This window comes from Emydura macquarii, unplaced genomic scaffold, assembly GCF_026122565.2.
Source record: "Emydura macquarii macquarii isolate MOO-44397 ecotype Brisbane River unplaced genomic scaffold, CSIRO-AGI_Emac_v2 contig_2768, whole genome shotgun sequence".
Classification (NCBI taxonomy): Eukaryota; Metazoa; Chordata; order Testudines; family Chelidae; genus Emydura; species Emydura macquarii.
The window spans coordinates 23,346,246-23,359,713 of record NW_027132905.1 but is presented as its reverse complement, the minus strand read 5'-3'; the positions used below and the strand labels follow the sequence as shown (position 1 = coordinate 23,359,713).

The window sequence follows — 13,468 nt, the reverse complement described above, 5'->3', positions numbered from 1 at the left end:
TAAGCAAGGACCACTGAAGGGGCATGGCGATCAGACCACTGAACCTCTCACTAGTTGGTTGGGTAAGGATTCATCAGGTTTTCCTTATTTTTAGGACTAAAAGTACAGTACACTGCCTCTCCTCCCCCCACACTTTATATTCACTAATGGCCCCCACTTAAAAGCTCAGTCTCTCCCACAGCCTCTAGAGAATTTCTAAGTAAACTTTATAACTTTTTCAAAGTGCAATTCCTTTTGGTCTTCTTCACCTCCTAATGTAGCGAGAGTGCATCCCTCCCTCTGACTCACTCCTCGCCTTCTCTCTATTTTTAGACTTTTTGCCTTCTTGATGGACCACTGCAGATCATATTCAAAGACCATCAACTTCATTTAAGTACATTTCTGGATGTGACACAGAGTAAACCAAGAAGTAAGGCCAACTGGAAGAACTCATGCCACTGTGAACAAATAAATCCTGGTGTGAATTAACAATGCTCTGAGTGGCTGTCTCAAAGCTTGCTTGTTTATCTCATGGTTATTTAAACATTTTTACTGCGATTTTCCTTTTTCATAAACCTTTATAAGAGTTTTAAATGCATATTCCTTCTTCTAACCCAGGGGAGCTATTCCAATCTCTCAGTCAAACATGTATTTAAGCACCTGTAAATATAAGCTTGTTAGCCACCAAACAACACTTATTCATTTTTAAAGGTATATTATTTACACAGTTAAATTACTATTTTGCAATGTGCATTTTTTAAAGTCTACTCTAGTGCTCACTGGAGATGCCAATTTGACAGTTCTGAAGGCCTCTGTTTACCCAAAGAACACTACAACATGGCAGTGTCAGAGCAAGCTTCTCTGCACCATTCCGTCAATGTGCCTATTCCTGAACTGGAAAAAACCCTTCAAGTTGGTAGTTTTACACGATTTGCCAATTCAATCTTTTGTATTTATAAGAATGAAATGGGGTTAAAGTCAATTAATGTCAGCTATAGAGGTGGAGCTGAGTCTGGACTCAGACTATATATACCTAGGTTTTTTTCCCTCTCTCTTAGCCCATACAGTGGTTGCTATTAAAGGGTCAACTCTGGTTAACTGCTGCATTAAAAGGTCAACTTTGGTCAACTGCTGAGATTCTGTAGCTCATGCTCCTACATTTAGAGAGGAAATCACTATGGGGCTGTGGTGTAGTAACTGTTGATTTTATTAATGGAGACCCTGTAAATTCTTGTTTTTGTGTGAACTGGGAAACATATATCATTAATTTGGCAGAACAACAGACCCAGAGGACCCATAAAGACCTTGTTAACCTATTGGCTATGGATCTGAATTAAGTTCAGTCATTAAATACCTTCATTGTTGGTGAGAGAGCCTTCTCCTTTGCAGCTTCTGCAGTTTGGAACAGTTTTTCTGTATCTCCCCATCTCTTACCAAATTTCAGCTGCAAACACATATTTTTTCCTTATCCTTATCATTTATTTTCCCTCTCCCATTCCTGTTTGTTGTTGTTGTTGTTTAAATTTGTGTGATTATTTTATGTAGCACTGCAAAGTTTTTGGGGTACAGTTTGTGAGATTGACACTGCCTGAGTTAAATATGCATTTTACTGAAGATTTTGCTGAAATGCCTGAGTGTAAGCTGGTTTGAATATCATCTTCACTTCATCCTAAAACACATCCTGGCCTTTTGTCCATCAAGTGGGCTGGGCCCTCTGGCTATTTTGAAAGGAGAAAAAGATCCGTTTTCATATTATTTAGAAAAATGTATTTCTGTACAAACATTTTCAATGGAAATATTAGTGCAATGCAACTTTATCAGGGGTAGAATCTTCCGTACAAACCGTACCCCAAAGCACTTCCTAATGTTAAATGAAATTGTCTTAAAATCCATCTGGAAAGTCTGTATTTTTTCAAACTAAAGAAAATAAATTTGCTTCAGGAAATATGGGTGTAGCCTGGAGAGGCTGATACAACACAAATGGAACTCCTGTGACAGGAAAGGTGCTCCAGTAATGAGTCTTGTTTTGTCAAGTGAAGAAGAGGAAATGTTTCCAGGCTCACTATTCCCTATAGCTTTGCAAGCCATGGGAGCTGTATTGCAAGAGGAACTGGGTCACCTCTCCTAGATCTGCTTCTGGTTAGGTAGATGAGTTGCACAGCCACCTCTCCAGCAGGTACCATATATCCTTGGACCTCCAAGGGTCTGGGAAGCTGCCCAATGTAGGACGTGGCTTGTTCAGATTCCCGAGATGGCAAGACTCTAGAGCCATGCTGTCAAGGTGCGGAAAGCAGAGACTGGACCCCCAAGATTGACTGATCCATGGAGCCTGTGGGTTAACCACCCGTGCTTATATCATTGCGAGGGCAGGGGACTGAGATTAGGGATGAGTTTGGAAAGGAACTCTGAAAGGGGAATCTCTGCCCAGGGCTGCTCCCAAAGGTTTGACTGTGGCAAAGCACAATTTGGCCCTAAGAATTTAGGTAGTATATGGGACCTCCCAATCTCCTGCTTCATTTAAAAACTAAACACATCTCCAAGCTCTGGTGAATATAGTATGTTAAGGCTCATCCTTTTCAGAACTATTAGCAAATCATTTCACTGCAGATGTAATTAAGATTTATGAGTTCATCATGTTTAACCAAGAAAAAATACACATTATGCTGTGAATAATTTCTGCAGCGCTACATGCACCCTTCATTCCTGTTGGTATAACACAGCTAACCAAGATAGACTTTAATTATACAAACTACTGCCGCCACCACTAACAAAATAAAGTAATACACAATACCTCCTGTACATTCTATTGTCTCTCATTTTAATCAAATGCTTTGTTACCAATAAGACACCCAGTATAGTGTAGGGAAAATGGAGGTGGTTAATTAATTTATTACCCTTACATTTTGATAGTCTCTTTGAATGATCCTATAAGGGGTCAATAGAAATCAATTGGCTCGTCTTGTTGGTTTTTTTTTTTTTTTTTGCAAGTGTCACTGTCAGGTAAATCTTATTAAATGTGGCATCTGTGTAAATTCCTTAGGTCTGGTCCTGATCCCTTATGCAGTACAAGCAATGGAACTGGAAAAAGAAGGTCAGGTTTCACTTCTGAGAAAATCTCATGTACTTTTTTGCAGAGATGAGCCCAGACCTAGTCACCTGATCCAAACATACCTAAACTTTGGGTTTGTTCAGTATCAGAACATGGATCCAAATCCAGTTTTTATTGATAGCTACCAGCTTTACAATGGCCAGACTAAGCTCTTGGGTCCATACTACTTCTTATGCTTTGTCTACCGTGACTATTAGACTGTAAGATCTCTGGGGTCGAGATTGTCTCTTAATATGTGTTTGTACAGTGCCTATCACAATGGACCATTATGACATAATACAATTAATAATTACATTTAGAATTATAAGTCAAGACACTGTGTCATTTATCAGTAAATTTTAGTAACATAAAGAAGAAAATATTGAGGTAACACCAGGGAAGATGTGCTATGAGGACATGAGAGGTTTTTTAAAAATCTGAGACATAGGAGTTTGTTTATTTAAGACATTGCCTGTTTAGAGACGGCTGATTAAAGTTGATTTTTACAGTATATTCTGTCAGTTATGAAGGAAATGACACATGGCAGGTCACCCATTTTATGATGAAGTGTGTCTAGCATCCAAAGTATTTTTAAAACTTAAGACACGCTGTGGCACAGATTCTGAGAATCCAGAAATGGAAAGGATCAATTAGGTCATATAGTCTACCTCTCTGCCATGTCAGGGTTATTCCCTAATGTATAGTGATTTTTGTTTTGTTTTGCCCAGACTAGTTTTAACTGTCCCAAGCTTCCATCAATTTCCTTATGAGACAGTTCCAAGGGCTAATAGACTTCAATGCCAGGAAGCTTTTCCTGATATTCAGCCAATATTTTCCCTATATTAATTTCACCCCATTATTCCAGTTCCCTTTACCCTCCTAAATGATACCTGTCCATCATCAGTGTTTACCCCCTTGAAATATTTGTGGACTATTTTTGTATATGAAAATGTTATAGGACATATCCTCAGCTTCTGCAAACAGATGCTTGCCATTCACAGCAAGATTCCTGGCAGTGGGCAAGGGGCATTCACTGTGGAGTGGGTGCAGTTTGTGGATTCTTTAAGCAGGTGTAACGCGCATTCATGGCTAGCACTTGCTGCTGATTGCAGTGTATGGCTCAAGGACAAGACCATAACCCATATAGCATGCTTCCATCTGGCAATATGGTGGGCATGGAAATGAGTTAGATGGCCAGATCTTCCAATGCTTGCTTCAGCATTATTGAGGAAACCTGCATTGTTACCTGCATGAAGAAATCAAGTTTCCCTTCCTCAAATCCCCCAGTTTTTAATGAGCTCTGAGACCCTAAGACTACAGTATGCATGTCCTGTTTTCAATCAGCTATAGCCTCTTTAACTGCTGTTGTAACCCAGCTTTAAGTACCCTGTTACTCACTTACTCATTTATTTACTCCCTTTCCGATGTCATCAACCTCCACTGAGCTACAGTGTATAAATATAAAGAATTATGATTTGATTATCATAAGGCTAGTTCCTGCTCTCAGTTATGCCAGTGTACAATAGTGAAGTTATTTATGTTACTCCAGATTTACACGGTGAAACTCAAAGCAGAATTTAGCCCGTGGATAAGAAACAGGCAGATCAGTCAGAAATATCTGCTTGCTCCTCACCTCCCAACCACCCCCGCAAGCGGCACTGCCTTTAAATGGTCTGCTCGCCGAGATGGCATTGCGCATGAGTGGCTGTTTTCATCTTTCACACCCTCTTTGCTATCAGCGTCTGTTTTCTGTCATTCATTGCATTCAGATATCCTGCTTTTCATTGTATTTCAGGGTGGAAGGATACTTACCTAATTGTGGTGTTTTTCAAAAGGTTTTATTAGCATTCCAGTCAATTTCTATAAAACGTATGAAAGCAACAAGACTTTCAGGTTCCTATTTAGTAATGTAGGGGCTCTCACTCATGTGCATACTGGAAAAAATTCAACAATGATATAATAATAATAATTCTACATTGTATTTAGAATTTTCAAAAGTGCTGAGCACTTACAACTTCAGATTAAGTCTGCAGATGCTGATGGTGCTCAGCAACTCTGCAAGTCAGGCCCATTCACCTTCATCTGAAGAACTAAAAGTATTTTACCACCATTAATACATTCACTTTCATAAACACCCTTAGGAGGTAAATATTATTACCTCTGTTTAACCTATGGGGAAACTGAGGTACAAAGGCATGCCTGAGGACTCATCACAAGAGTGTGGCACAGCTGAGAAGTGGACTCAACTCTCCTGCCTCCCAGTCCCATACTTTAACTTCTGATCCATCTTTCCTATACCTTCTATTCCAATACTCTACTTGAACACTGGGCAACCCCTTTTGAAAGACCATTCACCTCCGGAGTGATCAGTGACAGAGTCCATTCCCACACTATAACCACAGGTCCTCAGAGCCACACTATCCTGTTCTGTATCCAAAACACTTCCACTGACTAACATTGTGGCTTTGCACAAGTCATTCCTCCTCTCACTGTCTCGGTTTCCCCATTTGATCTTCTTGCTTCACAGGGCATTCTGAGGACCAATAGTTCAAATGCTTTGAAACAATGATCAGTAAGTGCTAATTACGAATAACACAATTATAATAATCAGTAAAGAGAGGGGTATGAAAATACAGCAAAAGGAAGTCTTGCACTCAGCAACAGAAAATGACGTGTGTTTTTAGTTTCCAAAGGAAGGGTACTACAAAGCAACAGGTGAAATATGATTTCTTGAATTTTTTACTCTTCTAACTATACAATGTGCTGTTCTCACTCTGTATTTTTCTTTATTCTGTCTAATACTCCATCTCCACCCACCGTCACCCATTGTCTCTATTTTTTCTCTGGAAGAATATGGAGCATGACTGCTTCAATAATCTCCTCTACTATGCTTTACTAATACTAAGGGGAAGCATATTCACTAGGGGTCAAATTCTGCTGTCCTTAATCAGGCAGCATTCCCAGTGACTTCAATGAGTGTTTTGCCTAAATCAGGACAAAACTGTGAGATGTGATCCCAGGAGGGGCTGAAGCTCTCTTTACTTTCCTTGCAGACAGTACAGTCTATTTCTTCTCTTGATATTGTGTCTAGCTTTTGCTTTTTCCTGGGATGTTTGGTGGTGCTCTCTTTATTTAGTACGTGGGATTCCAGGGTCTAAAATTTTTTGTGAATTATTACAGGTAGGGAAGGCATTTGGATGGTATACCCAAGCAAAGAGCCAGTGCCGTGCAGAATTATTGCAGCAGAATGTAGAGGTCATAAATAAATATTTTTGCATACCTCCTAGTGAAGTAAATTTATTACAAACTGCACTGAGAGACAAGCTTGGCTTGAATCCCAAAGACCTTAGAGTGCAAAAGATGCAGGTGTAACCTCACCTTTGCCTCCAGATGGCATTGTTGCCACATCATCAGTCCCTGGCAATCCAGTTCTTATCCCATTGTTAAACGTGTGTCCATCTGCTGGCTGTAACTGCCAGTTTAGTCCGAGCAGATGCATTGCTGCAAGAGAGACAAAGTAATGAAAAATAAATAAACAATAATAAATTAAAAAGTCAAGGGAAGGGGCAGCAGCCATTTTCAATTAAACCTCTCAAGAAGATTGTAAAAACAGCGTGTCCCAGGCCCAAATCAGTGTGTTGAAAAAGCAGCAGGCTCGCATTGATTCGGTTTATATTTGTTCATTTACCATGTACTGTAAATAACAAAACATGACGGGACAACATATCATCCCTCCCCGAACAAACCAAAACACACAGATGTGCATTTTTAGACATTGGCAGCAAGCTCTTTCTTTCTAAATATTCCCTCAAATTAGACACATTTCTTAAATAATAAGTCAAACAGAGATGGCATTGTTTAATACAAAGTGTGGTACGTCCTGAAGCATAACATTATATTGGGGCTAAAATACACTACTACAGAACTGATCCCAAACAGAATTTCCTCACTGGATTATTTAGCGTTTATTTTCATATATTTAAACTGACATCAGCAACTTTTATCTTCATTTTGCTCTTTTGTTATCTGTTTAGAAACTTGAAAATACTTTTTTGCTCCTCTATTATGTGTTGGTCTTGTCTGTTTGGCAAGGACTTGGGGGTACATCCTTCAGGTGCTGCACTAGAGATTTATATACACGTCTTCCCCTTGCATAAATTTAAGTTACCTGCATAAATTTCCATACTTTCAGCATATAATAGCCCTGTGGCTCATTTTTGTTTCCCGCTGTGTTTGAAGTGCCAACAAAGCTGCTTTTATTTACTTGTCTGTCCACAATCATCACGGATGACATTCACAAGCACGTACACAGCACCAAGGAGAGTGCTTTCAGCTAGCTATGGCACAGTGGCAGGAGGGGGTCACCATATTTGGGAAGGCACACACCACACTATAGTTATGGTATCCTTTTAATAGCTCAGTTCTGCCACATCAGATATGAATGAGACTGCACCAAATTACAAGCATCTGGAACAGGATTAAAACGGTCACAAGCAGGCAGCCAGTGTCCAATAAAGCACATCTCCAGCACTTGAAAGCCACACAATAAAGTGCTCAAAGATTTGACATAGGGATGGGTAATACAAAAAATGATCACAGGAAAGGTAATTGATGCCGCTTAGGAAATTGCTCATACAGTTGTTATCTCTGAATGTAGAGTATCAATGTAGGCATGACTGCTCTGAATTAAGATTAAAAATAAAATTTTCAAATAACACGTGACCCCGCCTAGAAGGATAAAAGAAACCAATGGTCCCAACTGGGTGCTATGGAATGGGCTATAGGCTCTGCAGCATGCTTTCCCCTCCCACACAGCCACATGGAAACCTCCCCAGAAGTGCTCTGCAGTGTTTGGTCTCCACAGGCCAGAGAGGGAACAGCTGCTCTCCGTGGCACCATCTTTCCACCAACTGTGTGGGCCAGCCTGGTGCCAGCTAATAATGACAAAGTGATCACTAATTTACGAGGGCTCCCCCCTTCTGAGCTGTGAGCCATGAGAGCTACGCTACTACTGTGACCAGATAGCAAATGTCAAAAGTCAGGGTGGGGGGTAATAGGCACCTATATAAGACTAAGTCCCAAATATCGGGACATCTGGTCACGCTACTGCTGTTAGAGGACCTGGAGAAGGGCTGGCAGCAACGAGGAAGCACAGAACCTTTGTGCTCTTTTTCCTTGCCTCCAGTGGTGATGTGCAGCTTTCAGGGCTCAACACACTCAGCACTGGTCTGGATAGATCAGTTCATATAGAGAAGAATGAGTGGGACCTCAATTAATTTCAAGCCCCAAGTGGGAATAACCTAGGTAGGGGAGCTTCAGACTCATAGTATCTATGCTGTAGTAACATTTGGAGAGCTGTTTCCATTCAAAATGGCACCTAATTTGCTCTTGCAATTGTTATCATAAATATAGGTCATTTACTTGAAGAGATGAAAGTCTATTGCTTCAGGTAAGAAGCATTTTTTTCCATGACAAACAGATAAGGAAAACATAACTAATGGCTGGTCCTTCCAAGAGAATTATAGTTGCTAATTTATAACTACGAGGTAAATTCAGACAAGGAATTAAAAAAGATCTTATTAACTTGGTGTTAAGAGAAACCCTGATCCATCTGCTTCTAAGTGTGCCACGATTTCATTAATAAACTCTGCAGCTCTGTGTTTTAATCATAGATGCATATTAGGAAGGAGCAATTAGAAATCATTCCTAACCGGTCTGCGATTTACATGTCTACCATAGCCCTCTGTAGAGACAACAAGGAGAAGATGACAATCTCCTGCATGTCCCATCTATGTAGCACTTACATCCATGGTTAACCTCCAGTAAAAAAAGGAAGACTGTTTGTAAACAGAAGACATGTTCATCTTCTGCTAAGAATACAGTATGGGAATTTGTATGCAGTATGGACCTGGGAGAAAGGCTACAGATTTGTACTGTATATTGGAGCTCAGAGAGGCAGTTGAGTAGTGACAGCAAGAAGCTGTCTATACTCTCAGGCTTCAAAAGACTCTGAGATAGTAAATTTATATGATTAACCTTTTGTACTGTTAATCAAACAAGAATGCCTAAAGCAAAGGAATGCATTCCTAATTAGAAATAGTAGGATCTACTCAGGAGTTGCGCACACTTATACCAGTAATGAAATTTGGCCCAACAAATGCCTATACTTCCCCTGTAGTTTACTCTGGTTCTTTAAAAACTACATCTGAGAGAACTGTGCTGTTGTGGCTTAATCCTCTTCACCTCACCAGCCACATGCCCTTACTTTCTGTCACAGTCCAGGTTGTTTGGATCCATCACTGGATCCCTGTGCTTCTAAGCTCTCTTGGACATGGTCCACCAGTGTCTCAGGCTCTGGTCTCTTGGGCACACTTCCCAGGCACAGACTCTGTCTAATACAACTTCCAGGGAGTGGAACCCCATGATCACCTAGGACCATTGCTGAGCCCCCTCCCCCCTCAACAGACCCCAGTCGCTTAAGCATACTCTCCCCAGAGCTCCACTCTCTATTACAGTTTAATCGTTCAGGGACATGTGACAGTTGAAGCATGTAAGATGCCTTTGGAGAGGAATTTCTAAACCAACCACACTTTACTTTTAGACACCACAAGAGCTATACAGTTTTATGGAAAAATAAAACCTACATGCACATCCCTGCCTCAGTTCCCTTGCCCCTCTTGTGCATCCTTTGGGATTTGGTCAGTGTCTGTTCAAAGCCAGCCTTCTCTTCCTGGTCATTAAGTCTCCTCATGTTCATGCACCAAGCTCTCTTTCGCTTGTTCAAGTCTGGCAGTCAGAAGGTTCCCCAGCTCAGAGTGCATGTACCATTGTGTTTTCCTAAATCTCCCAGAGGCTGTGTTTTTAAAAGCTTGTTCTAACACCTTGTTTCTTTGTTTCTTCTTTTCTGCTGGATATTTTCCATTGCTCCAACCTCACCACCTACAGAAAACCCGGGTTGAATTGATTAACCTGCACCCATCCCATCATTCTAGGGTGACTAATGGAAGACTACACAGGGTAAGGACTCTTTATTGTTCCTGTCACACCTCTTTAGCTCAGATCTGGGAGCCACCAGGCCCGTCTGTAAATGGCTGGTTCAATGTACACTGAGGCATTCAGTGATACAGCAATTTCATAAAATCAATCAGAATTCATAAGTTTTACACAGGCAAATTTCCCAGATCATCACACTTGCCAAGAGTGGCCAAGCATAAATGCCATCCTAAGGTGGGGGTAACTTTTTAGAAACACCGAGCCAAATTCTGCTCCGAGCTATGTCAGTTTAAATCTAGGTAACCCTAGTGAGCTCCATGGCATTATTCCAGATTCACTCCAGTGTGACAGAGTAGAAGCTGGTCCATCAACTTTATATCAACAAAAAAATTACAGAATAAATACCATAGCCCCATTGTCCGCTGTGGGTTATTCTCATGAAGGAGAGCAGAAATACTGTGCGCTTCACTTCTGACCTCATACCAATTTAACATTGACTTCAGTGAAATTACTCCTGACACTAACATGAGTTCAAAATAAGGCCTATTGAGTTTTTCTGTTGCAAAAACCATACTGCCAGGGACTCCTGGGAATGCCACTGTCCTGGGGAAGGGAAAGAATTCTAATAAACCATAGTAGCATATAATTCTACAGTACATACACTAAGGAAAACGTCTCTGTTTTGAAAATTGTACATGATCTGCATATTGCCTCAACTCATGGAAACACTCATATGGACCACAGTAAGTTTTGCATTTTACTCCTATTTGTCCTAACAAACAAACATTCTGATAACCAAATCCAGGCAGAACGATTTTTACAAACATTGAATTTAAATATAAATGCAATTCCTATTAAATGACAATAGTTACTAAGATTAGAAACATGACTCGTAATACAGATATTCCCACTTAATAATCACAACAACGTAAACCTATTTCTGTCACAAACTGAACTCACATTGCTCACTAGTGACCAATTGCTGGAGGACTGGAGGATACAGTGGGTTAATATTTTAGCAATTTCTCTCTGGAAAAACAGGTTCAAGTTTGATGCAAGTCACAAGTGAAATGAGTGTGATAGGCCTAATCCCCAGGGATTACTTGCCCACACTGGATGCACAATTCATCACAAATTGACAATCTCTCCTCAAGAGAGGCCCAAGACTGGAATAGCAGGGTTTGCAAGGTCAAGAGAGAGGGGCAATGGAGGAACTATATGGAGAAAATTTGCACAAGTGCCTGACAACATTGCTCTTGATTCTAGCCCAGGCTTCCATTCATTTAAAGAGAGCTGAGCATTCAAGTGCTCAAATATTACAACGATGTTTGCCTTATAGACACTTGAATGGATGGATAGACAGACTCTACCCTCCCCAAATTTAAATAAAATAAAATGGTCGCATGAATGGTCATGAAAAAGGTAACAAAAAAGAGAGCACGAACATGACTGGAATCAAATTTAGCTAGTGTGACATGCAGCTCACAGACTCTGAGCAATAGCTCACCAAGGAGGTTGATTCAGTAAGGCAGTGGCAGCTTTGGAAGCAGATACAGTGTCCTTCGTATACAGGGCACTGCAGCTTTGTGGGGCATGACTAAACATTTTCTCACACACAAGTGGTTGGCAATGGATAAACCTGACAAAAGCCAATCGATCATTATTAGAAGTTATATGGAGAGTGATATTGCCTTTTGCTTGTGTAAACATGGCAGTCAGCCCTCAGCTGTGTTTACAATGAGCAATGGGCAATGAGAAGGAGAGGATTTTTTAGGGATCAGCATTGTCAATATGTAACTGGAGGTGGAGCAGAATATTTGACTTCTCTTGTTAAAGGGCAGACAAGGCAACTGTCTCGAAGTCAGATGTTGAATGCAGGGGCCCTGATTCTTAGTTACGCAGCGGTCTTTTTACACCCCTGTGGCACTGTAAATGAGAATCAGCCTCAGGAAGTTTGGCATCTATGATCCAAATTCTTCTCCCTCAGTTACACCAGTGTAATCCATGTATATCAAAGGGATTGCACCAGTATAACCAAGTGGAGAAATTAGTGCTCTGTCATTGAAATATTTTTGTAACAAGGGGTATACTACATATCCCCTGCACTACAGTGCCAGATAAAATAACTCTCTGTTCTTCTTTCAGGTCCCTGGAGTAAGATTTCCTGTTATTCTTCATAGAGTATCACAATAAAATAATTTGTTAACAGACAATTAGGTTTCATCAGGGTCTTTTCAAGATATCACAGACTAATGAGCACTTTTTACATATAAATAATAATGATAGGGAACAGGTTCAGGGGTACTGCATGTGTGTTGGTGTCACTTGTCACACTTATTTGTGTCATACAAACACAGGGGAAAAACTATTCTGCTAGTTGTGATGCCTGAGATGAGTAGGATAAAGCCTTCAGAGCGGTCATCAGGGTTTTGTGGGGACACCCAATTAAATTACCCTGGCCACCAGCCCAGACCACTTTTGTTTATAACATCTACTCTCCTTGCTGCGTCCACCTGCCCCAGTGCCTTGCAGCATCAACAAACTTCAATTCATCCACCTGTCTAGATGCCTTCTCTAGAGCCCTGAGGCTCTCTTACCCCTTAGATGTGCCCTACAGCATCAACACACTCGCCTGCCTATTCACCAGTCCAGATGCCGCGAGAAATCCTTGAACAGATCCTTCCCAACAAATCCATGGGTCCTAATACAACAGAGCATTTTCCAGAGCTAGATGGATTCTTCAATACCTTTGTGTCTCAGCATCAGGACGTTTTACAGGATAGGAGTGCGATCTACCTGACCCCACTTATTGCAAGTTCCTCAATCCAGTGCCGAAATTTGTTCTCACTCACATATAAACACTTACACTATGTGATTAATAGCAGAGTAGGGTCAATTCTGGTTGTGGAAGAAGTAAATAAGTATTTTTTTTTTAAAAAAAACCTGCTAGCAGACTTCAGAGACACAACTAACACACTTTACATTTTCTTAAGAGATACATTTTAGACTTAGCAATCATAAATAGTTTTATTTGGAATATTCTTTTACTTGTACAATGCTAGTCATTTAAGGAAGCTATACAATCAGGCTGTAGGGTTAGGTGAATAAGAATCCTACAGAACTTGCTCGTGTGAAACATCTGAATGGCACTTGCACAGAATCAGAGAAGGCAGAGACTGGAACAGACTTATGATGTCACCTAGTCCTTCATGTGTCAGTACAGGATTGGTCCCTAAAGGACAGTTTAAAGCGAGATTTCCTAAATCTATTATTTGATCTAGATTTAATATGATCATTGTAGTATGTAAATAAAATAAGTTTATTAACTATGCTTGTTTTAACAGCTAAGAAATTCTTCTCTTTTTCACAATTGTTAAACCTCAATAATATGCTTCTCATAAGCACTGG

The 13,468-nt window shown here is 40.4% G+C and overlaps 1 protein-coding gene across 1 annotated transcript in view; it reads right to left on the bottom strand.

The window, feature by feature from the left end:
• The window catches only part of TENM2 (teneurin transmembrane protein 2), a 722,842-nt gene that overhangs the window by 154,961 nt on the left and 554,413 nt on the right, over nucleotides 1–13,468 (bottom strand). The window contains exon 8 of the mRNA XM_067566613.1: nucleotides 6,446–6,568. Coding sequence (XP_067422714.1) covers nucleotides 6,446–6,568 — 123 coding nt within the window. The remainder of the gene's footprint in view (nucleotides 1–6,445; nucleotides 6,569–13,468) is intronic.